The 25,227-nt window shown below is 42.1% G+C and overlaps 1 protein-coding gene across 12 annotated transcripts; it reads left to right on the top strand.

Annotated features, from left to right (window-relative positions):
* Positions 1–690: 690 nt before the first annotated feature.
* wt1a (WT1 transcription factor a) lies at positions 691–19,640 on the top strand. Of its 12 annotated transcripts, none has more exons than XM_076733109.1 (11): positions 691–1,052; positions 1,092–1,162; positions 5,086–5,208; positions 6,761–6,863; positions 10,415–10,498; positions 11,164–11,201; positions 14,550–14,653; positions 17,689–17,833; positions 18,488–18,577; positions 19,058–19,141; positions 19,519–19,640. In XM_076733109.1, exons 1-11 carry the CDS (start codon positions 691–693, stop codon positions 19,638–19,640), a joined length of 1,326 nt encoding a protein of 441 aa, XP_076589224.1. The 12 variants fall into 12 exon arrangements, with proteins under 12 accessions (XP_076589224.1, XP_076589222.1, XP_076589230.1 ...); XM_076733107.1 differs by having other exon boundaries at positions 19,058–19,150; XM_076733115.1 differs by lacking the exon at positions 5,086–5,208.
* The last annotated feature ends 5,587 nt before the right edge of the window (positions 19,641–25,227 follow it).

Below are 25,227 nucleotides of genomic sequence, written 5' to 3'. Positions count from 1 at the left end.
TGTGTGTGTGTGTGTGTGTGTGTGTGTGTGCTGTTCAACGTACAGTAAATGAATGAAGTCAGAGGGCTCCTGTCCCTCATCACCTCCTGACTCCACCTCCTACCCTCCTCAGACACACACACACACACACACACACGCACACACACACATGCACAAACACACAGGCTGAGAGTGTGGAGGGAAAAGAGGGCTACTCCTCCTCACTCCTCCACTCCTCTTTCTCCATTCAGTGAGGAAGCTCTGAGCAGAACCCTCTCTCCTCTTTGAATGGACTCCATCCCTCCGAGCCAGACTCTCTCTCTCCCTGCTGTTGTGGACGTTACGGCGAACATCTCGTCTCATCACTGCGTTGACTTTTTCTTTATTTTGCCTCCTCGCGCTGCTGCTGCTGCTGCTGCTGCTGCTGCTGCTGAGAAAAGTTGAGTGCTGTGTCGCCATGAACTTCTGTCGGACTTAAGGAGTTTCCAGTGTCGTAAACAGCTGATGGGCAGGAACCAAACCAGGAAAGACTCGTGAAAGACAAGAAACAGTTCTCGCAGTGAAAGACTCTCCAGACTCTGGTGGATTTAGAGGGTGGAGGCTGATTTGGGTTTGGGTCAGCCAGAGAGGCAGACAGGTAGAAAGGTACAGGGTGACAGATCAGGTTTAAAAATAGCTTACCTTTGTCCTAGTTTTCTCTCCTGGACCACAATGGGATCAGATGTACGTGACCTGAACTCCCTGCTGCCCCCGCTCCCGGCGTGCCCCAGCCCCGGCTGCCCAGCCCTGCCCGTCAGCACGGCTCCTCAGTGGGCTCCCGTCCTGGACTTCCACACTGCCGCCTCTCCTTACTCCTCCCTGGCCACCCCCCACACCTCCCTGGGGCCACACTCCTTCATCAAGCAGGAGCCCACCTGGGGGGCCACCAGCGACCCCCACCACCTCGACACAGACCCTCACTGTGGCCTCAGCGCCTTCACCGTCCACTTCTCGGGGCAGTTCACGGGGACCGGGGCCTGCAGGTATGGGGCATGTGGGGCGCCCCCACCTCCACAACCAGCACCCAGCCAACCGCCGTCTGTGTCCGCCCCACACCACCACCAGCCCCCCAGCAGGATGTTCAGCAATCCACCGTACCTGACCAACTGCATGGACACACAGCAGGCAGCCCGCAACCAGACAGGTAGGGCTGGAGGAGGAGGACAGGTGTGTGTGTGTGCGTGTGTGTGTGTGTGTGTGTGTGTGTGTGTGTGTGTGTGTGTGTTCTGTGTTTTAGGGTCATTATTGTTCCCAGATGCCTTAAAGGAAACTGATGAAACTTGTCAAATGAATTGTGGGAGCCTGACCCCTCACTGCTTCTTGCTTGCTGGAGTCAGAGCAGAGCAGAGATGTAGATTCATGTCACACATCTTTAATTTGCAGCTATTGATCCATTTGACCCACCTGATGGAAATCTGAAGCTCACAGTACATCAGTCACATGTACATTTATCAGCAGTGACGCACCTGCATGAAACATTATCATACGTAGTTGAAATCGGTCGCTGTGTTGCCTTCACTGCTTGGAGGCCTGAGTTCAGCCTAGAATTTCATGCTGCGTCACCGACTGTGTGATTATCACAGATTATCAGCTATTTAATACCAGGTGCAGGTAACAGAGAATTCCTGTTAAGAAAGCTGATTCAGCTTCTCCACTGACTGATGGTTCTTGTTTGTGTAATTGCAAGCATCACTTACTCAGGAATCCCTTTAGGATTTTAATGTTTAAGCCAAGGACATTCATACTTGTAGTTTATTGCTGTTTGTGGGAACAAGTCAGCTGAGTCACATCTGAGAGAAAAACGTGTGAAAATCGTACATCAGTCTAATTCATTAACTTGTTCTGACCCTAAACGGACCGAATTCATCACTTTTCTTTAATGTAAATGTTGTTCTGTATTTGACACGTTCACGGTCTTCATTCCTTCTTTTTTATTCATAGTTGAACTGTTATTTAAAATACTGGTTTTAGATTCAATATTGCAACATCAGTTTTCTCAGTATAAATTGGACATAGTTGATGTTCAGTATCCCAGAAGTGCACACCCACATAGACGCTAATAATTCCAGACTCAGGACTTTATATGAAACTCCTCTTCAATGAAAGAGGTAAAAAGTTTATTCTAAATGAACAGAAAGTCTGATATTTATTTATTTTTGATGAAGTATTGCCTGTGTTGAGGTGGCTGAAGCCTGAACAGTAAGTCTGCTTCTGACTGTACAAACACAATGTGACAAAAGAGATGAGTCTAAAACGTGTCTGTTTGTGGAATTTTAAAGTTTTGGTGTAACTCTTCTCTAACAATTTTTACTACGATAAAAATATGTATAAATGAAATGCATATACATTTCATTCATCAAGTTCTACACAATGCACTTTTTTTCTGTTGATTTGTAATTAAAAGAAAAAAAAAACTACAGATGTTGAGGCATCTGCAGTCGACTGATGTGTCATTTTGGCTGTTACAGGATGGTATTTCTCACACTCTCTAGTTTTCCAGATTAATATTCAAAGCTTTAGTCTCAGTCTAAAAAATCTGCCAAAAATTTGATCCATAGTTTGAAAAAAACAATTGTTTCTCTGAGAATCCTCAAAATTAATTTCTTTATTGTTGTTGTTTTTTTAATCTTATTCTGAAATTGTTGAAGACAATTAAACACAAATTTTGCTTTTTTAATCTTATTCTGAAATTGTTGAAGACAATTAAACACAAATTTTGCTTTGGAGTGAAAACGACATGAAGAATTCAATCAGATGTTTTTTTAAATTAATATCTATTCATGAATGGAATTGAGATAACTGAGTTCAGTTGAATTGAACTCACTTAATTCTTTCTTTAATTGATTAATTATTATGTGTGTGCGTGTGTGTATGCAACATCACATTATACACTAAAGACACACTGGATTTTACTTTTCTGTTATATTTTTTTTCTTTACTTTAAAATGTGTAGAATGTGTTTAGAACATGTGATACAGAGGAAACATGATGAGGAAAGGTGTCCAAGGTTAAAATGGGATTAAAATGCATTGAGTACAATGCATAGACACACATATAATGTATTTATTAATAGAACATATGATACTTTATTTTCAAATCCTAACCTGCTGGTGTTTTCTCTCGCTGATCTCAGCTCACCCCTGATTTTTTTCCATGCAGGATAATGAATCTGTTCGTGGTTACCCAACAGATTAATTAGTAATAACATGCTTATCAAGCAGATAATTTAGGAATAACAGTATAATCAAAGAGCTGAGCTGCCCTCTAACCTATTTTATCTGCTCCCTGCTGTGGCTGGACGAGCACAGACAAACAAACTAACAGCAGGACTCGGGTCACACAGTAGAGCTGATAACAGAGCGGGGTCATAGAGAAGAGCATTAGAACGTCCCTGCAGCCGGAAAGGCATTTATTCTGCTTCATATTTTAAAACTAAACTAAACTTTTTACGGTGGCCTTGTTCAGACGGACCTGCAGGTGCAATTAAAACATGTTCCAGTCATTTATTGGAGTATGAAAAAACATAATCATCTCGACTCGCTGAAGCTGTGAAAGACAGCTAAAATGAAATCAACATGCAGTTGTAAAAGTTAAAAGTTGTAAAAGCCGTACATTTCCACACATTTAGGAATTGAAGCCTCCAGAAATTCAAACAGCATTGAGTTTCAGTTTGGGGGAAAAAAGTCTCGGGGTGTTCCAGGCTGGGTTTTCCAGTTGAATACAAATTGACCACATCACTTGTCACCTCAGTGCTGGACTTCAAGGCAACAACAGTATCAACACACATACACACACACACGCACACACACACACACACACACACAGAGGAGTCAGACAGGGGTGAGTAGAAGATAAATGGGGATGTTTAATGAGTTTTTTCTCTTCTCCCTCCTCTCTCCTCTCACCCAATGATCCACTGAGTAAAGTGAGTGAAAGTGCTGCATTTTAATTAATGAAGCATGTATGTGAAGGTGAGAGATAGTGTGTGTGCGTGCGTGTGTGTGTGTGTGTGTGTGTGTGTGGGTGGGTGGGTGGGTGGGTGATATATGGAGCCGTGTTGTGCCCTTTAGGTCAGTCTTATGAGTCAGGTCTGGTATGGGATGTCAGGCACAGATCAAGTCTCCCCTGAACAACAGTGTGTGCGTGCATGCCTGCGTGCGTGTGTGTGTGTGTGTGTGTGTGTGTGTGTGTGTGTGTGTGTGTGTGTGTTGGGGGGGGGGGGGGTACATATTTACCCTGGTTTAGGCCTGATGTCATGTTGTTTGATAAAACTCTTAGCCTGCTATCAGTCCTGTCATCTCTTGCAGCTTTGCTTTTATACATTCAAAGGAAAACATTTCTGTCTAAAACTGTGTAAATGTGTAGAAAGTTTCTCAGAATTTGGATTCCCTCACTGATAAAGTGACAACATTCATGTAAACTTTTGGTTGCAAAATTTGATACCGACTATAAGAAATGAACCTAAATTCATTTGAGGGAAAAATGAAGTATTTTTTAAAGGCTAAGAAAACGGGGACCTTGTGAATCTTTCAGAATAGCTGTAAAACATTTGGGGAAACATTTCTTCATATCTTTCTCATAGTCTAAAATCACCTCTGAGGACTGACTCCATAACCTGTAACTGTGAGACAAACCAATCCAGGAATTTTTGAGCTCACAATGCAGCAAATTCTTCAGCTTCTCTGTGGAGCAGCACCAAAACTTTGTTTTGACTCTTTGACCTGATCAAGATCTCAGTCCCCGTCTTATGCTCTGCTCAGCCGCGGTTACTTCGCTGTCAAACAAACCTTTTAAAATCAGGTTTCTGTTGTAGCTTGACTGTTACAGGTAAAAATACAGGTACTACACTGTTTACAAGATTATAGACACAAATGCCATTTTATCCATCTTCAACTATATTCAATGGTTGTATTCAATGATGAAACCACCTTTCAAATTAGGAAAATGAAGTGAAAGAGCTGGTGATCAAACTGGTGAATGACAGAGGTCGGGATTGGTTCCAGTGTTAATGAGGTGATGTCTGATGGTGGCTCTGTGTACTCACTGCTCTTTGTTTCTGTGTCGCAGCTTACAGCACGGTCGCATTCGATGGAGCCAGTAATTACAGCCACACTCCTACACACCACAGCTCGCAGTTCTCCAACCACTCCTTCAAACATGAAGACGCTTTAACTCAGCAAAGCACTATGGGTAAGAGCACACATGTGTTTGAGTCATTGAATCTATTCATTTTATTTAGCTATTCTTGTATTTAACCACTGCCTCATGGACTTATGTGGAAGCACAAACTGAGTTATGAAGATGTCGGTTCATAAAATGACCGTGAAGGTGATTTGCTTTAGTTTTAGCTCATGCTAGCCTGAGGTTTCTCACCCAATTGCATTAGCGATCTGGTTGCCTTTCTCTGCACTTAAGTAGGACAGCGGTTCTTAGCGTGCACGTCTCGTGTCTGTTTGTACCCCAGTGAGAATAGCCACATGGCAGCTATCCAGATATTTACACCCGTCACCAGGTGACAAAGTATTAAGAGCAGCAAAGTCCTTATAGCGCAGAGGATGAGGGTCAGACAGGGGGCCTTCACCCAGGAGACTGGGGTTTGAGTCCTCTATGACACCAAAAGTCAGTGCTGACTTCTTTTTTTTTCTTTTCTTAAAGACTGACGTGACTTATTATTCTCAGTTTTCAGTGACAGTTTGGTTTGGTATAGGCAACAGAAATACATTTTTAGGTTCAGGAAACAGTCGTGCTGGCTACAGACACCTGGGTGCTAATAGCATCTGCCAATTTAAAAATCCGTTTGCACAGAAGTTACACATTCCAATGACTTTCAAATGATAAAACAGATGTAAGAAAATCTAATTTAGGTAATTTATGACTATGTTGTGCCTGCATTTTGACTTGCACGGTATCCCCTCCTCCGTCCAAAGTGGCTTCAGATGTTAACAAAGGTCTTCCCAGTGCTCCTGACTGTACCTGCCTCAGGTGTCTCCTGTAATCTTACTTCTTCTGCACACATCTGGAAAAGACTATGATACATTTTTCCAGAATAATTTGAGTATCTATTTTTATCTTTCAGTAGTCACTTCTTAAAAGATGACAATGCCCCAGAGTCTCTTTTAAGAAGAACAAAAGTAGATGTGTGTGTGTATTTAAAGCCCCCGTGTGAGTGCACAGCTGCGTCTGTATGGCAGCTCCGTGGCCCTCACCTAGGGAGTGTCTTGTCCCTTATTCTGACGTCTCTGCAGTGACCTCGTCCGTCTGAGGTATAAATCAGCCACATCCTGGCCTGCAAACTCCCTCGTCTCTTCCTCTCATCTCCTCTTTTATCCGCCCACCTTTCCTTTAATCCTTCCTCTGTGCATGTTATTGGTAAATATTTAAATGAGTTTGTTTTATGGAGCCGCCGCAGTCAATTTCAGCCAGTTTTTACAGCAAAGATAAGTAGCTGCGAGGGATTTTGGAATGTCGAGAAGTGTCGAGGGAGCCATTGATTTCACTGCTGGGGAAGCCCAGAGAGAGAAACATGAAGCGAAGGCTCTTTATTTGTAGAAGAAACTGGAAAATAATGGAGACAAGTAGAAGAGGGCAAGAGAGGGCAGATTTTAAAAGGAGATGAGATATGGTGGAAATTTAAACACAACATCTCCTCTGAGTGCACAGCGTCTGCACATATATTAGATTGTCTGTGTGTGTGTGTGTGTGTGTGTGCGCGTGTGTGTGCATGTGTGTCCATGCTCGACAGGTGAGCAGCAGTATCCCGTACCTCCTCCTGTCTACGGATGCCACACACCTTCGGACAGCTGTACAGGCAGCCAGGCTCTGCTGCTGAGGAACCCTTACAACAGGTAGCGCACACACACACACACACACACACACACACACACACACACACACACACTCCTTGTACGTGCATAACACATGTATATTTAGAATAAACAGCAACCATTAAAGCTGGACATGTTTCAGAAGGCATTGTTGATTGTTTGGGATCGAACAGCAGTAATTCAGTGGAGGTAGCAGGATGCACTTTTGAACAGGATGTCCACCTTCAGGACAGGTCTGTCTGCCACAGCAGCTTCCTTTCTCCTTTTGTTCTCCTTCCTCTGGGTGCTTTTTTTCAGCCGTTTCACTGGTTTTCATGTTAACTCGGTCATGAGTTAGGAGGGCAAGTATGGATTTCTCCTTCGAGTGGTCTAATTCCGAATTTCGGATGTTGTCTATATGCATATTAGACACCTATGAAAGTCACTGCACCACCGAACAGTGGCAGGAAGTCTTGAAGGAAAGTGGTTTGACTTACCGAATGGAAAATATTCAAATCGTATTATAAATCAAGCTATTCTGCTTCACATTGAGAAAACTATGCAGGCAGTCGTCATTATTCTGCTCATTTCATTCACCCCTGCTCTTTTCTTTGACATGACGTGTACTTCCCAGCACAGTTGATGGGCCAGGAAAAACTTTTTTTTACTGCTTTCATATCTATAATGAGCAGAATTAGACAAAGATACTCTACTGGCTTTATAATCTGTAGCACCGTCTTTATTTTCAGCAACATTTAGCAGTTTCAGTGCAGTTTCAGTTACAGTTTCCTGCTCTGCTGTATTCTCTAATCAGTTATTACAATTAATAGCACTAAAGGCCGCTCTAATCATCTGTTTTGATCATTTACAAAGAGACCTCTAGCATGTTAATGAATTCAGATTTATAAGATCTCAAAATCAAATCTTAAAAAGTGTCTGAAAATAAGTTTTGAAGCTATCACAGGATTTTTTAATGAAACCAGGAAAAACAAAGGAAATAAGCAGGAAATAAGGTAAAAGCATTGACAGGAGACTGCTTCTCGTTTCTTTGAGTCACATTAAGCCGTTTTTCCAAAACAGTCTGTGATTTGCTGCTGTAGATGGATGACTGGAACGCTGCGTTTCAGAAGTATTTCCACTCAACAAACTGCTGTCTGCTCTTTTTCTTGTCAAGCTGTACATTGATTCACCAAGCAATCCACTGGTGGCTCACTCTGTTCTTGTCACTAATGTGAAATGTGAAGACGAGATAGATGTAGTTTTGCTGCTTGGCTACTGTTCAACAATTAATTATAGGTATTATTCAGAGCAGACATCTGGATTTGTTCTGGTAGGAGAAGCATAAGTGTTACTGATAACACTAATAATGATGCGTCTGTTCTATTCAAGTCTCCCAGTAACACCAGTCTAAAACTGAAGCAGCTAAATGGATTTCAGCCATGATTCATTTTATTATGTACACTTGCACTTTTCCTGCTGTGACAATTCCATGAAAAATCTATCAGGTATTATGAGAAAAAGATAAAGAGGGAAAGTTTTTATTTACTACATCAGATCATCACAACCCGTCCTGTCCCAAGTCTGATTCAATGCTGATTCTATTCCTTCAATTAGGCCAAGAAAAACTCTTACTTCACTAACCAAATATGTACCCATACATAAAATTTGTGCACACACACACACACACACACACACACACACACACACACACACAGATGCCTAAATTAATACACTCTGTAAAACCTCCTCATCCTCCTGCCCCACCAAAACTGTTCATCTCGTCCCGCTCAGCTCTCGTCCGCCTTAACCTGTTGTCCCTTCCTCTCCTCCATCTCCCTCCCACACATTAGAACCAAAAGTTCAGCAAGTTAAGATATTAGTAGGAAAACAAAGACACATTGTAATCTCGCGAAACGTGACTGCCAAATATTCAGCTGTCAGAACTTCAGTCATTAAGTTTGTTAATGTATTTGCTACAATGCAAACCGCTTCACTCAGAATTCGACCAATAGAAACAGCAAGTACAAAAAACTCCAAAGAGCCAAAATATCTGCCACTGCAGTCAACTACCCGCACATGCCCTGTTCACAATAATCCTCCTTTGAATGTAAAAAACAAAACTGTTTAAGGAGTTAAACCTCGTCACCATATGCTTTCCAAACTGTTTGCTCATTGTAATGTATCTAAATGGCATTCTTTACATGCCACAGACACAGTGTTTTCCAACGATGGAGGAACAGAGGAAATCTTCAGTAAATTCCACAGGGATAGATAATAACAGTTCAATATCTGTGTGTGTATGTGTGTGTATGTGTGTGTGTGAGAGAGAGACAGAGACACAGAGATGTGGTATACACATAAACTGCCTTAAAAGTCTCAGTCTGAGAGTCTACTCTGCCATAAACATAGCTGATATGTGCTCAACACACACACATAGACTGCATGCATACAAACACACACACACACACACACACACACACACACACGGCTGGGAAGACTCATATGAGTTTAGTCAGTTGTCTAATCTTGCAGCCTGGTACCAACAGGACTGTATTTACTCTGCAGGCTGCCAGCTTGGCCCGCTTGAACAGAATGAAATGAAAACATAGTGAGGTCTTATTAAACCATATGTGTGTGTGTGTGTGCGTGTGTGCGTGTGTGTGTGTGTGTGCGTGTGTGAGTGTGTGTGTGTGTGTGTGTATATATATATATATGTATATATGTGTATTCTGTTGATAAAATTGTAGTAGTCGTAGTTGTAGATCCATGGCAACTACCACTTCTTATGGTAAATAAGCACTTTCTTCTGTTTTTGGGAAAGAAATCAATATTTCTGCTGAAGGCTGTGACCCAGAGGGGTTTCCCAGGAAAGACCTACCCGAACCTGGGTGTTTAGGACAGAGAGCTTTCCGTTAATGGCCGTAGGCAGTCAGGAATAGAGAAGCAGACATTTGTTGGAAAATGTCCTGGATCATTATTTTAAATGTAGTTCACGGTGTCTTTTCCAACAATATTTCAGCAGAAATACCATGTGTGCTCTGCTGGCTGCGTGCCCCTGCTGTACTGTAAAATAATAGCTGTGTAATGAGCAAGGTACCAGGCACCACATCTACCCCATCCAGACTGCTGTGAGCCTGCAGGTGGTGTGATAGAGGGGCTGTGGTGTGAGGGGGTGAGAACTATAAATCTAGTGTGTGTGTGTGTGTGTGTGTGTGTATGTGTGTGTGTGTGTGTGTGTGTGTGTGAGTGTGTGTGTGTACATGTGTAATCACATGGCAGGTCTGAATAATGATTGTGGAGTCTGCTGTGTTTAATGAAAGATGGCTGTTATGGGGGAATTTAGCTTTCTTGGTGTCTGTCTGAGACACATTCTTAACCTCAGCTCCACCTGTGACTGTGTGTGTGTGTGTGTGTGTGTGTGTGTGTGTGTGTGTGTTGGCATTTTTCATTGGAGTGCTTCTATTGAGGACAACTCGCAAAAGGCAACACAGATACGCAAATGGATACACACACTCACACACTCAACCCTACTAAATAACAGTCCGCTTCACAGCTCATGAGCTTTTCTTCTACGTTTTGTCTTCCCTCCACAGCGGAGAAAATTTATATCAAATGACCTCTCAGTTGGAGTGTGTGGCATGGAACCCTGTCAATACACTGGCATCCACCATAAAGAGGTAGGAACTCATCCATCGCTCTCTTTAAATAGCAGCAACAGCGTATATCAAGACCATGTTTATGCTGCATGTAGATAACCTGATTTTGTGGGCATAATCCTACAAAACGCTCCCGGCTTGTTCAGCAGATGAGTGAAAAAAGACAAAAAAGAATAATATTCTGAGGCAACATGACTGTAAACGTACAGAGACGAGAAGGAAGTAAGAGAAAGAGCAGGAGTTCTTGCTCTTGCTGAGTTTTACAGTTCAGTCTGAGCTGTCACACAAACACACACAAAGGCACACTCCGCACACACTCCACCTGTGACACTGATGGCAGGCTGCTGCTGACATTTGTGCAGTTCATGGGCTGTTTTAGGTGAAAACTTGCTTCGCATTAGGTGTGAACACACCTTCAGACTTCATCCTGTGGAAACTATATGTGCAGTAAATTTTCTGGAATTCCAGTGACAGTTTTTGGCATTTTCCCCTTTAACGGATAGCAGCTTTGTATTGGAAGCTCGGAAATGAGCGGCGAGGGTGGGAAGGATGGCATGTAACAGAGGTCTCTGGCTGCTCTGTGGACGATGCCATTATATTGCATTCATGCTAACTGCAAGGCTGCCAGGACACCCCAGCTACTGCGTGATTTGGAGAGACATGCTTCAGATGTGTGGAAATGACAGTGGTGCAACACAAAAGGTCAGGTGGTCCTCTGGAACCATGGAACTCTATACTACATTTCATGGCACATGTGGTTTGTGGTTGTAGAGACATTTTACTTAGCGTTGGTTGATTGACACTGGCACCAGGTTCTGCCAGTACTGAAGAAGACTACTAAAATGTTTGTTTTTTATAATTTGGATAATGCTGGAGTTCAGAGCTTAGTGTTAGCTTAGCATGTGCACCAGAAAGAGAGTATTTCTGAGCCAGCTCTTTTGTCACATATGGCATAAGATGTCTGTCTCAGGTGAAGAGAGCAAACTCTGGGTACCCTGTTCTCAGACATTCATGTTGCATGTCTCCCTTTTACTGTCAAATAGAAGCAGAAATACATTAGAAAGCAGTTTGAAATAATCACCGTTGTATCAGCTTCCACTGTTCACACGGAGTTCACACTTTATGTCACCGTAACCTGCATAGCTGCACAATGGTCAGCTCCATGTCAGCTCACAAATACCTTCCAACCCTGAGCCAACAGGCATTCATCATAGTTAACAGATGAATGCGTGTGTTTGTGTGTGCGATGGAGACGTGTTCGTGCACAAAGGGGTGGCAGCAAGAAGGAATGTCTGTGCTTTTGGGGGAGTAGTGTGAGTGTGTATGTGTGTGTGTGTATGCTTGTATGCAAGTGTTGGGCTTGCTGATTGTCTTTAAGCAAATGACAGCAGAGACAAATGTGGTTTTTAAAGTCTCCTGGCCCACAGATCATTGAGAAGGTCTTGAGAGAAGCTTGATAAAGGTGTATTGTGGTGTTTCACTGGCCCTGCTCAGCTCTGACCGTCTCCGATGCTCAGCCTCTGTGACTCTGTCAGTGAGGGGGAGCAGGAGAAGGGATGGGAGCTGTGAGGGGGTTACAAGGATGAGGAGGGAGTCAGTAGAAGACAGGGAGATAAGGAGGAACAGGGCCGAGGAGCAGGGGATGAGGAAGAGGAAGTGCGGGGGAGTTGAGCTTACAGAGGAAGAGCAGACGGGGCCTTCCCCACTGTTCACACTGAACACTGAACCCCGGATCAGCTGCCACAGAGGCTCTCTGTGGACAGTCGAGTGTGAGATTACATATTTCATATTTAGTTTGATAAATTAAATTACTAAATATTTTCAATGATTTTTTATCATGCAAATGTTTTAAGTTACAATACTATGAGTGGTAGTCTGCACACACATACAAAGTGTGCATTCATGCAATAGCTTGACATTTGTAAGTATATAATTTGTGAGTATGGTAATATATCTGGTAATGTAAATACTGTATGTAGCTTCAGCCAGCAGCTGGTTAGCTTAGCTTAACATACAGACTGGAAATAGAGGGAAATGCTGCTGGCTGCAGTCTTATCTTGAATGATCAAACGTGAAAGCGCTAACAATCTTCTCATTCAGTGCTCAGCAGGAAAGTGAAAAGGCTAATTAGAAAAATATGAAACTATTCTTTTAATGGCTGCAGAGTCTTGGTCAATTTTAAAGCAGGACATCACTAAGTTACCCTGGACACACATCAAAGTCTGTGCCCAGTGTGAAATAGTTAACAGTAGCTATGCGGAATCATTTTGTTAATTAGAAATACTAATTAGCAATTAGTATTCTATTGCTTTCATATTTTGTAATTATTCTTGGTATGTTTTGTATTTTAACATATTTATAGATGATATTTTCATGTATTAGATATATTAGTTCATTCCACTTGTATTTAGTCGTGTTTATCTCGGTTGCTCTGCCAAAGCCTTCTTTTAATTGTGTGGACTTTGGTTTTAGGCCACATTCAGGTTCATGCGTGACACTTGCTCTTTGTCAAAATGGCAGGTAAGATGAGGACTGAAGTAAAGGGGGCGAACAGTATGATTAACACTGTCTACCACTGACGTAGTCTTGATGCCTCCTGTCCTTGGAAACAGCGAGGCAGACAAAGAACACCTTATGACTGCTCGGACGTATTACAGTTCGTTCCCACTGCAGCAGCACAGGATGCAAACTCCCATCCTCCTCCTTCGGTCAGACAGAGTCAAACATAACTCATCTCATAGACAACAGCTTTCTGTTTCTGTGTGTGTTATCATAAGAAGATATGAGAGGCAAAGCTGGAGGCTGTGTCACAGAGCAGGTTTTGTGCTCTTTAAGTCTATTTGTGTCATACATTATACTGCACTTGTTTAATATTTGAATCATTTACATTCATATTTTAAGCCTTTTCCAAGCCTAAATGCCAACTATTCCCTGGGTTCAGCTTCTGAAAGATTGATGTTTACTGCTTTTTTTCTGTTTCACATCCTTCTAAATTTAATAATTTTCCATTTTGGACTGTTGATCAGGAAAGCAAGCAGTGTGGAAACACCACCTTCGGCTCTGGGAAACTGCCATAGACATTTTCTGTAGATAAACTGATACATGATGAAGAAATCAATTGCAGCGACAATGATAAAAGGCAACACAATTCAGGAAATACAGTAGAAACCAGTCGATAAATAGTTACTTAATTTAGAGATCAGTGTTAGATGATAACATGACACACATGACTGAACATTGTCGAATGGGAAAAGGTTTTGGTTTGTCAACAAAATGTAGATGTGCCTGCACAAATAGGTAAAATGCACAGCCATGCTCGTACCTTGTTGAGGCTGTACTAGCATGCTAACAAGCTCACAATGACAATGCCAACATGCTGCTGTTTAGTAGGCATAAGATTCATGTTCATGTTTACTGTATTAGCATGCTAACATTTGCTAATTAGTGCTAAACACAAAGTGCAGTTGAAGCTCAGAGGAATGTCAGTTCTGCAAGAATTAAGTCACACAACCAGAGGCTTCAGCTGGATCTACGGTGCTCTGACATACATAGACATACATCAACACGACTTACATCTCGACAGTCAACTCTGAGTCTACAAACGACCGGTCTGCGTTTTGCATTACTGGGCTGTATGTGACAAAGTGAGCATATTTGAATAATGATGCCTTCATGACCTTACCTGCAGTCAAACAGCAGTTCATGCGCTATATATCTGCCAGTGTTTGCTACACTGTATGTATTTATGGCCCTGAATCATGTTCTTACATCTTGTTATCTGATATCTGTCTGCTTCGCATTCATCCTACTGTACGTGGCACTCGTCCACGTGGAAACCTTCTTTTTACCTGTGACTGTGTGTGATCGGAAAATGATTTAGTGGCTTAGACAACTTTCAATTCTGATGTTCCGGAGCTGAAAATGTTTGATTGAGTAGTCGTCTGCTCTCGGAGCCAAAATGGCTTCGAGTCAGCTCTTCAACACTGTGTGAAAGTGTTGAACTCCAGTGTCGATCTTCTCTCTTTAGGTACGTTAATCAATCAATCAGTCACTCCGCTCTTTTTCTGTGTTGGCAGCCATGCAGCGGGCTACGACAGTGACCCCAGCACCCCCATGGTGTACAGCTGCAGCACACAGTACCGCATACACACACATGGAGTCTTCAGGGGCATACAGGTAGGACTGCTACCGCTACTACAGTGTCTCTACAGGTTGCTTTTTTTCATTTTCGAGAGGCCATCGAGAGGTCACATGGACCCTCTGTCCTCACACACACACACACTGTCTTCTTTGCTGTACATGTTTAGTGTCAAGATCAGGACAACCACACATGCTTGACATACTGAAAGCTTAAGGTGAGTGTAACAAACACTGGAGGAAAACGCATTCATGAAAAAGCATATTTTAGAGATTTTTTTTTTTTGAGTAGTGGAGAGTTTGATGCAATGACCAGGCTACGTGAATAGGAAATACTGATATGTAGCAGAGCAGAGATTTACAGAAACACACACATACACTAATGCCTACTCGTGCACACTAACACGTCACACACACACATTTTTAAAAGGCAGCTCTAAAGGCCAAGAGGAATCTTTTTCCACAAATCCATTAGCAGTGAAGAAAAACACACACACACACACACACACACACACACTCATAGGGTTACACTGGGTAGAGATACAGTTTCCATACGAGGATCAGCATGTTAATAAATCATTAGATTTTAATTAGTGTCTGTCAGCAGCTCTAAAGGACAGGGAGCAGAGATTCTCCAGACCTGCTCTTAGTCCACAGCAGGACTTTTTGAGATCTTTCTTTCTTTTGGGGCCTGTTTAATCAGTCACCCTGCTCCTTTTTTTCCTTAACTCACCCCCCACCCCCCACCCTCTCCCGTTCATTGAAATGTATTGCACAAAACACACAGAAGAGGTCTGGCTCAGTGCAAAACAATAAACAGACTCTCACTGTTATGTCTTTTAAAGTATAATTTAAGAGCTGCTAAAATGTGAGATAACAGATTGAGTAGCAACGTGATGCTTTGCTCCATAATTTTTATAACAGGATTTACACTAATTCTTAGTCACTGCCAAAGGAAATACAGCTGACAGCCATGGAATTTCATTCTTCATTAATATTGGTTCATGACCAGAAAAATGATTACACGGTTTGTTGAAAACTGAATCCCATGATCAAGCATCACATAACAAATACTGAATCACACAGCTAATTATATCACTCTGCTGTTGGGAGATCAATCAGTTTTGTTGATCTCTAATTAGATTCATTTAACAAACTAGCAACACTTGCAACAAACAGACATTACTCTCGCTTACCGCAGACAGAAATGCTGGATTAGTCATCCATCACTTTGGTGCGGAGACGCAAATAATAAGTAATTATGGAAGATAAATAATAATTAATGCAGTTATAGTTATTATTATGAACTGTTTCATATTTCAATATGTTAAAATTCTTTTTCAAAGTTTTTGATTTTTGTAACGACATTTTTTTCAATTATGCTTCTGCTTCATGACATTTTTTTTTCATTTAATAATAACCTTAATGCTTCTTTAAAGCAAACTCTAAAGCAAACTGCTACCAAATTTAGCTAGTTAGCACTTGGCTTGCAACAACAATGAAAAGGTAATCGTGTGTAATCCAGCTAAAAGCTGCTGCAGTGAAAAACAGCAGCTAACGGCTCGTTTTATGTCGCTCCACAAGGCTTCACATGCTAACTACTTTGTAGATTATTCCTCTGCATCAAAATGAAGACCCAGTGTTAGCACTGTTAGCTAGCTCAGTGTTCATAACTCCAAGAGCAAAAGAGTCTTTCAACACATTAGCTCATTATTTGCCATTTTAAAGTTGTATTCTGCGTCTCTGCAGAGTTTTCTGTAAACAAACAGTGTACCTTGAGGCCTAAAAAAATGTTGAGTGCATTTCCTTCCTCATAAAACATTTGCAAAGCCGATTTTTTGAACATTAGGAAACCTAATGATGAATCAGGCAGCAGTCTGATTCGTCACTGCCTTTTCTTTAGGATTGAATCAGTGGAATGTGAGATCACTGGCAGGAATGAGCATCACGTCACCAGAGTGTACATGCATGCATGTCCTCATGCACATGAGTGACACAAACAAAACGGGGACCATTCATAAAACAAACTGGCCCACAGAGCAGCTAAAGGCCAAAAACTCCATTGTGTTCTTTTAATGTCTTTGATAATTAGCATGATAATGAGCTCGATTAACACCTCGATGGGGTTCATTTTACATTCATGAACAACATGTTGCCATGAGCCCTTAGATATCAGTCTGTGTATTCTGCAGCATGTATTGAGCATCACCTGACGTACTAGAGGGCCAGCTTCAGATTCTGAACAGGTCACTCCACTTTCATACTGTTTCAGTTTTAATGTGGGATTTTAGGATCGTGTCAATTTCACTTCGGCACTGAAAGAGGTTCTTCTTCCAGCATGCAAAGGCTGTAATATACTTATAAATAACTGCTAACAGTACTAATTACAACAGGGCTGACCTCCGAGTCTCTTTGACCATTATGCTAGGCACTGTGGAAATTAAAAGCAGATGGCTGCGGGAAGGTGGAGAAAAAGGGGGTGCGAATAGAGAGAGGGAGAAAAGAGAAAAAGGGAAGTAATGGCAGAAATATTTAGTGGTAGAGTGGTATTAAGTGGAAACACTTGAAGAAAGTGCTGAAATGTTACATACTTTGTTAACAAGTAGCAAAACAGAGGAACTGAAGGGAGGCAGGCAGCATGAGAGGGCATGAAAAATAAGAAAAAAAACTACTATGCTGATGAACTAATATAAAGAAAAAACAGATTTTTCAGCAGTCATCTGTTATTTCCTGTTATTCTTCTCCAGCAGCGTCGGCAGTGAGCAGCGGGGCTGTAATGGGGCGCTCTGGAAGGGGGTCTGTCTACAAGGCGTGACTAACAGCTCCCTTTGGGCTGCAGTCAATCTGGGGTCATTTTGCTGCTAATTTCCATCTAATGAATATATGACCATTTTATTATAATGATCCCTGTGAGCCAGACACATCACATGTACTTATTTACACACAGGACGATATAATTGCCTATTTTCTAAATTACATTTTACTGGGTCAATTATTGATGTCCAGGAATAGTTTTTGTTAATGTTTCCTTGGGTGGTTTGTGTGCGTGTGCGTGTGTGTGTGTGTGTGTGCAGGATGTGCGGCGGGTGCCCAGCATCGCTCCAGCCATAGTGCGGTCAGGGAGCAGCGAGAAGCGACCGTTCATGTGTGCCTACCCAGGATGCAACAAACGCTACTTCAAGCTGTCTCATCTGCAGACGCACGGTCGCAAACACACAGGTGAAAGCAACAGAAACAGGAACATGTGCTGTGAGATTACACTTTGTGACAGCAGTATCATCAGTGTGTTCTCCTGAAGCACAGAAAGTGTCACCCATGTGTTCCCACCTCAATTAAAGGCTTTCACTTTGGCTTTAGGAGAACAAACTTTTTAAAAGCTATTTAAGTGATGCTTCCATTGGCCCCAAGTTCTGTATCTGTTATTGCCAGAAAATGCTTCCTGTTTGGTCAAATAAAGAGATCATTTGGATTTCCAGCCATGTCTGATACAGTTTAGAACAAACCACAGCACCCAGTCATTTTTTGTCTCGCAAAAGGAAAACACAGGTTCTTGCTTGCCGCACGTTCTACCTGTCCTCAAGGCAGCCTGGGGTGCTGCAGCTGCCACTTCAGGAGCCGTGATGCCAACACAATGGCCTTTTGGTAGGCAGCAGCTAGCTACCACTGCTGTAAGATAAGAAGGATGAAATAGTCAGTCTAGTTAACAGCTACAGCACAGAGAGTCCAAAACTCAAAGGCACTCAGTTTACTAGCAAATAGTCATATTTACATTTTTTCCCCGTGTGTGTGAGTATGCAGTATCCTCAAGTGATCAAATCATTTTAAAATGAATTGTGTTCAATGGTCTGTGTCCTCTCTCTCGTCTTGGTCCAGGGGAGAAACCCTACAAGTGTGAGTTCACAGACTGTGGCCGCGGGTTTTGCCGCTCTGACCAGCTCAAGAGACACCAGAGGAGGCACACAGGTCTGACCAGTCTCACTCAGTCTGCCTCTCTCTCTTCATGTTTCCCCTTTCAATTCTGTGTATTTGGCCTCTCAACCTGCTCTCCTCCGCTGTTTGCATGACATTTGTCCATTTTGTGGACAATGCAGTCTTTTGAAGTGCACAGTTTGCATTTTGTGTCCGGTGCTGTTCGACACTGAACTCCCCTCAGATGAAGTTGCTAAAGGCTGGCAGAACTTTTGAATGGCTTCCCTGCAAGCCTCTGCTCTACTGTATTTTTCTCCCTCTGTGTGTGTGTGTGTGTGTGTGTGTGTGTGTGTGTGTATGTGTGCGATGTTGAGCATGTGTTTTCTGTACGTGTGTGTGTCTGTGCGTGAACTTGGACTGCGTGTGTGTGTGTGTGTGTGTGTGTGTGTGTGTGTGTGTGTGTCTGTGTGTGTGTGTGTGTGTGTGTGTGTGTGTGTGTCTGTGTGCGTGCATGCATACTGTAAATGTGTTTAGGAGTAAAACCCTTCCAATGCGAGACGTGTCAGAGAAAGTTCTCTCGGTCTGACCACCTTAAGACACACACCCGGACTCATACAGGTAAAACAAGTGCGTAAACTTTTATTTTTCCATTTCTTCTTCATCCATTTGATGTTTATGTACAGTTGCTGTATACTGCCATTTTGTAACATAATGCTGGAATGACAACATGTATTATTCCTACTTGACTTGTGCAAGTACTATAATAAGTCCATTGAATCTTCCCATTCAGGATATGATCAGCATAAAATTCTAATATTTCTCTCATTTTTCCCCTTTCTTTTCTCTCGATTTCATTGCTGTTCCATCTGGCTTACACTCTCTCTAAATCCCTCCTCTCCTACTTTCTCCACCTCCCACCATTCCCACCCTCTCCACCTCTTCTTCAACCCATCTTCTGTCTCCTCCGACCTGTCCATCCATCCCACCTCTCTCAGGCGAGAAGCCGTTTAGCTGCCGGTGGCCGAACTGTGAGAAGAAATTTGCCCGCAGCGACGAGCTGGTGCGACACCACAACATGCACCAGAGGAACCTCACCAAGCTCCAGCTGGCCATCTGACTCTCTTGTCAGCCCATATCACACTTTTAAATGTAAACATCTGGGTTATATGTTCTGACTTTGGTTAATCCAAACCTGGTGACCCCCTTTGAACCCATGAACCAGCCTCTGCAGGGGCCACTGGAGTCCTAATGGGTCCCTTGAAAATCATTTTGATTTTACAAACTACACCCTCTAGACAAATGCTAATCAGTCTAAAAGTCATGAAACATTCTGAAATGTGTGGGTCTGTCTTGGAAACTGTACTGTCACCTTCAGGGTGTTTAACTTAAACAGTAAGACTGGACATATTTGGTTTTTTGATATTGCCTACAAAACCCATGAAAGTACAAAAACTATCAAAAACCATAAAAAAACATCAATGTGTGCAAAATGCAGCCCTCCTCATTCATTTGCAAGGGACCACTCTGACTCGTAAAATCCTTTTAAAACCCTATTAAAAGCTGCCGTGCAGTGTTTTGTTGTCTGATAAGCCTTCATATTGATCGTCTCACCATCACAGCCTGTGTCCATTTTTTAATATACAGCTGTTTCTGGTCTGAAGGCTATATGAAAGGTACAGTACAGAATATCTGTAGTTGGTCTGAGTCTTTTCATGGGATTTAACTAGAAATAAAATACAGACTGTTATCAGATGTATCCAGTAGTTTTGCATTATTGTTTCATAAAGTCAGTTAGTAACTGAAAAGAGCAAAGTTCCATTTAACTTTCTGTTTGCCAGTAACATGTTTCCATAGGCAGAAAATGCTGCCAGGCAGATGTAAATACAAGAACGCACACAAACCCAGTTAAATCCACAGTGCATTTGCTTCACAGAAGGTCTCCATGTGTAGTTGGTATCCCTGCATGTCAGACAAAAATGTTTCCGTGAGTTATAATGAGAGATTTCATTCATCCCCAGTTATTGTTTCCATCTACCACCACGTGTACAGTGAGGTCAAAGGTTGTGGTCAGCTCCATACATGCCTCCACAGCTTAGCGCCTTCGGCTGGTGTAAATATGTCTTATGTTGATCCACTTTGGGAAGGCTTATCTTTTTGCTTTCACTGAAATGATTTAAAGGGACCGAGGTGTTCAGTCTCTGTGCCCTGTCTTAGAATTTCACATTCATACCATAAAAGAGGATGCTGGGTTTGATTTAAAGAGATCAAATTCAGTGAACAACTAGCATCTAACGCCCTCTGTAGCGTTTGCAATGTAAGCTTTTGATGTTTTGTCTGGGCAACAGAAAATGCAAACACAAATATACCGTCATGGTTGTATTTGAAGAGCTGAACTTTTTGTTTTTTGAGTAACGTGAGGATTGGATTTTTTTTTTTTTTTTTTCCTAGCGGTGCTCAGTGCTCTTGGAGCAAAACTGTGTGTGTCTCTTGTCTCCGTAGCGTGTAAATATTGCTGGACTTTGGCAGCGTGTTAGACACTGCGAGCTCTAAAATATGTCTGCTGGGTCACACTGGCTCTGTGGCCGGGACATTATGGTCAAGATGTAAATAATACTTCTTCACCATGGGAACTGAACTCTTTCCATGGGGGAAAATCTGTAACTTAACTGATATGTTTTAGACTTTTCTTTGGATGGAACCAGTTTATACGTTCAGTTAATTTTTCTTTCACGTGTCGTAATATTTGAGTCATAAAACAGCAAATGTCAGTGGAAACTTTTGTACTTGTGAGATGACTGAAAATGATGCTTTCTCTGTGTAAATGTACTGTGACTGTTTTGATACAGAACCAGTTTGTCTCTGTGGTCTTTACTGATTCACTTCAAAGCTTCTTTGATGTTTTTTAATATTAAGCCATCATTCATTTATTAGTCAGTAACACAGTATCACTGTCACTACGCCCGCAGAGGGTCACATAATAGTTTCACTCTGTCCACAGTATTAAAATAAGTGCTCACAAGCTGAAAGTAATAACAATTAAATATTATTGGCCTCATTATGTCTAATTCCATCACTATGAGTATCCAAATATTACTTTTTAAAATACACTACTGCCCTGAAGTGACAATATCTTGTTAAAAAAAAATTGATGTGCAAATACTAAGTCTGCGCATCAGCTGACCTTGATCAAGGTTCACCCCCGTAACACACGAGAAGCTTTTCCTCTTCGGTACAGTTTATTCTGCCCTGTTTGTGACTAAACCCACACTTTCGACTTTCCAAAGCTGAATAAGAACATTGCCGGAGAGCAGGTTTGTGAGCGACAAGACAAAGTTCAGAAACTCTACTGTGTACACTGTCATAGACACAAACGGTTGCACAATCAGCACACACACACACACGCGCACACACACACACAGTACAGTAAAGTACCATCCACTTTCCTCTCTTTATCTCTCACCAGATTCCTCATTGCATTCCTTGGCTCTCGCCTGAGTGAAAAAAGGAGCAGTGAAGGCAGATAAAAGAGCGTGTTTTCTTTCAGCCTCTCTCCGCTCTCTTCCTCTCTTCACTCTCTAATGCTGCTGCTTCTTCTTCCTCCTCTCATCCCTCCTTCTCCACCCATAGGTGAAAATCTCATGTTTTGTTATTTCTTTGCATCAGCCCTATGAGCTTCAGTTTCACTATAACTTACAACCATACTTTTTTGGGGGGAGGAAACTTTCATCAATAAGATGACAGTAAACAACACACATATATGAAAACAATAACTCCTTTGACAACTTTAAAAATGTTCTTGACCGGCAGCCATTGCAGTGTTTATGGAGAGGGAGAGGGAGAGCAGCAGAGCAGAAAACAGAGACAGATGGAGGCAGAGATGGATAAAGACAGATACAGCAATGTTTCTTTTGTGAACTTTTATCACAAGTTTAGCCAAAGTGTTAGTGTAAATCAGACAACGTGTCCGATTCCCTCCGTGGAAAGCCCCTGAAACTCCCCAGGGCTCTGGTGCTATATCTCAGCTGTCGGACAAGGCCTATATCTCTCATCTCTCTCTGCTGTGCGTGTGTGTGTGTGTGTGCATGTGTGTGTGTGTTTTGGTGTTTCATCTCTGTCCCAGCCTCATGCCGCTGAAGGCCTTTGAAGCGAGATAGCTGGTCAGTGTAACTGAAGCTTTGTCCACTTTCAGTAGTCACATTAGACGCTCTATCTAAATGTTCTACTTAGAGCAGATAGAGAAAACATGGCCCCTCGCAGAGAACTGACAAAAAAAATTACATATAAGCAAATCCTGGGGCACCAAGCAGAGTACAACAACCCTTTCTGGTGCTCAGCCAATCAGAGCATTTCTGTGGTTATTTTAACCCGCAAGCAACGAGCTGAGCCTGGTCTCAGTCAGCTGCGTAGCTGCTACAGACGAATTATGCAGTCTGATAACAGAGAACGCCCCAAAAATCACCTGAGAATTGTCATATATAGCGAGTTTCAGCTCACTGTTGAGCTTCCAGCCCACACCTTTAGTGTTTTTGATCCCTCTCACTGCTCTCATAGTGCTGTGTTCAATAACAGCAGGCGGCTCCTCTCAGAGAAAAAGCTCCAAAATCCTGCTGTGTACCACCTGCTAAGCAGCAGATAGAGAAGGTTAGTGACTCGCTGCTGAACACAGCGGAGCTTTAACAGCACAGGAGACAACTATTTCCCTCTGGAGGTGTAGAGACAAAAGCCAGCTAAAAGACACTCAATATTGGACTTTACTTTTTGTACTGTAAGTACATTTTGATGCAAGTACTTTTGTACCTTCACTCATGTGAAATTCTGAATTCAGGGCTTTAGGGGCTGCTGCCTCTACCCACATATTTACTGCACAGAGTGGAGCCAATCTTCTCATCCAAGTCTTTGCAAGAAAGCAATTAAGCATATTTCTCAAACTGTCAAACTTTTCCTTTAATTATTATATAAATCAATGGTGCTGTAGATTTACACGTGAGAAGATTTACAGGCCCTCCACACCCATGGTCCACCCACACAGGTGTTTTCACTTGTGTTGCCTGAGTAAACCTCTCCTGAGGACTGTGTGAGCGTGTGCACATTGTGTGATTAACTGCTTCCTCATTTTCTTGGTGCACCTGTACAGGTACATTGAGTTTGGAAATGTAACTCTGAGCATAGTGCTGCCCGACTTCAACCTAGGCAGAACTCCAATCAGCCCTGATAACTGAATGTAATTAATGTAATCATACTCACAGAGACCTTACCAGATGAGCTACAGCTCCATGTAGGAAGAACGTGAAAAAAGGAAGAGGAGGAGGAGGACAAGTGAGAAATACAGAGGGGTCCATCGACAGAACTGTTCAGACCAAAATTGTTATTCAACCTCGAAGTCATGCATCTCAAATTCACCCAGCACAATGCCTGAGTATGGCTGCTCTAACGGCTGTCCCTGCATGTAAAGGCAGACAAACAGTTGTGTGATGTACACCAACAAAGTCTATGCTCAGGCCTACAGCATTTCAGAAACTAATCAGATGAGAGCTTCTTTTTCTTGTTCTTCTTTCTCTCTTTCAAGCATAAACAATTGACCTGAAGAAATACAAATTACCAAACCATGCAAACCATTTTTTCAGTTTTCAGAGATTTGACTCATGAATTGAAGTCAACATGGGTGATCTATTACAGAACTGAATGCAAATTTGAGTAAACAGATGCATCCATATGGAGTCGGCTCTGTAGGCCATATTCATCAGGAGCAGTCAGTAACTGAAGGCTATTGCAGAAGGTTCCTGTGAAACAGTAAGACTTGAGTCAGTAATTTAAGGCCATTAAAGCCCTTTTCACACTTCAAAATCACTACATGAATATACACACCAATTGTCATTTTTGATTTAAAGAAAATCTTATAACTGCTTTGTTTCTATTTCCTTTAAAGATTTTAGTCTTTCTAAATTAACTGAAAAGCATCTGGAGAGTTAAATCAGAATAGAAGTTAAAGGTCTATTTGTCCTGATTTATTCTTGGAACTATTCTGGATAATATTATGGCAAAGTGTTTAAAAAAATACATAAAGGAAAAGTACCAGAACTTAGCCAACTTTCTTCTTCTTCTTCTTCTTCTTCTTCTTCTTCTTCTTCTTCTTCTTCTTCTTCTTCATGTCTTTCAAGAGGGTCTTTTCCCACAGGACCAGTACATCCCTCAGGTCCCCCTGGTGGCCTGGCACACTTCCGTTTTTGTGGAGTGAATTTGCAGCATTTCTCTCTTGCAGTTGTTTTGGGGTTTTGTGTGTTTTTTTGATATTTGCAGGATTTTTCTTTCGCTTTTGTTTTGTGAGTTTGTAGCTTTTTGCTTCTGCTTCGTTTCTCTGTTCGCAGCATTTTTCTCTTGCAGCGTTTCTCTGTCGCATCTGTTTTATGTGTTTGCGTGTTTTTGTTTTTGCATCATTCCTGTGTTTGCAGCGTTTTGCCGTTTGCAGCGCGTTTGTCCTTGTCCGCCACCGTAATATTCAGTGTCATACTCACATCCAACACCTGGGTTTACGATGTATGCTGATTGGCTGGTGTAAATTATTTCCCTGATGGTTCAATGAAACATGTTTGTCGGAGCACATTTGTAAAATATACCAGAGACAAGATGTCTGAAGTTTTTTTCACAAAGATGTGTTTTTCCATAAATGACAACTGATGTTAAAGATGCTCCCATTGACAGGATGA

Source organism: Chaetodon auriga, chromosome 6, assembly GCF_051107435.1.
Source record: "Chaetodon auriga isolate fChaAug3 chromosome 6, fChaAug3.hap1, whole genome shotgun sequence".
Taxonomy (NCBI): Eukaryota; Metazoa; Chordata; class Actinopteri; order Chaetodontiformes; family Chaetodontidae; genus Chaetodon; species Chaetodon auriga.
The sequence above is the reverse complement of the archived record's forward strand: the minus strand, read 5'-3'. Positions and strand labels throughout refer to the sequence as shown.

What these genes read in the sequence shown, in the direction of transcription:
- wt1a (XM_076733107.1), top strand. Translation starts at nt 691, where the DNA reads ATGGGATCAGATGTACGTGACCTGAACTCCCTGCTGCCCCCGCTCCCG. An exon ending in GAGTCTTCAGGGGCATACAG is followed by an intron (nt 14,654 to 17,688) that starts GTAGGACTGCTA and finishes GTGTGTGTGCAG; the next exon opens with GATGTGCGGCGGGTGCCCAG. An exon ending in GACTCATACAGGTAAAACAA is followed by an intron (nt 19,151 to 19,518) that starts GTGCGTAAACTT and finishes CACCTCTCTCAG; the next exon opens with GCGAGAAGCCGTTTAGCTGC.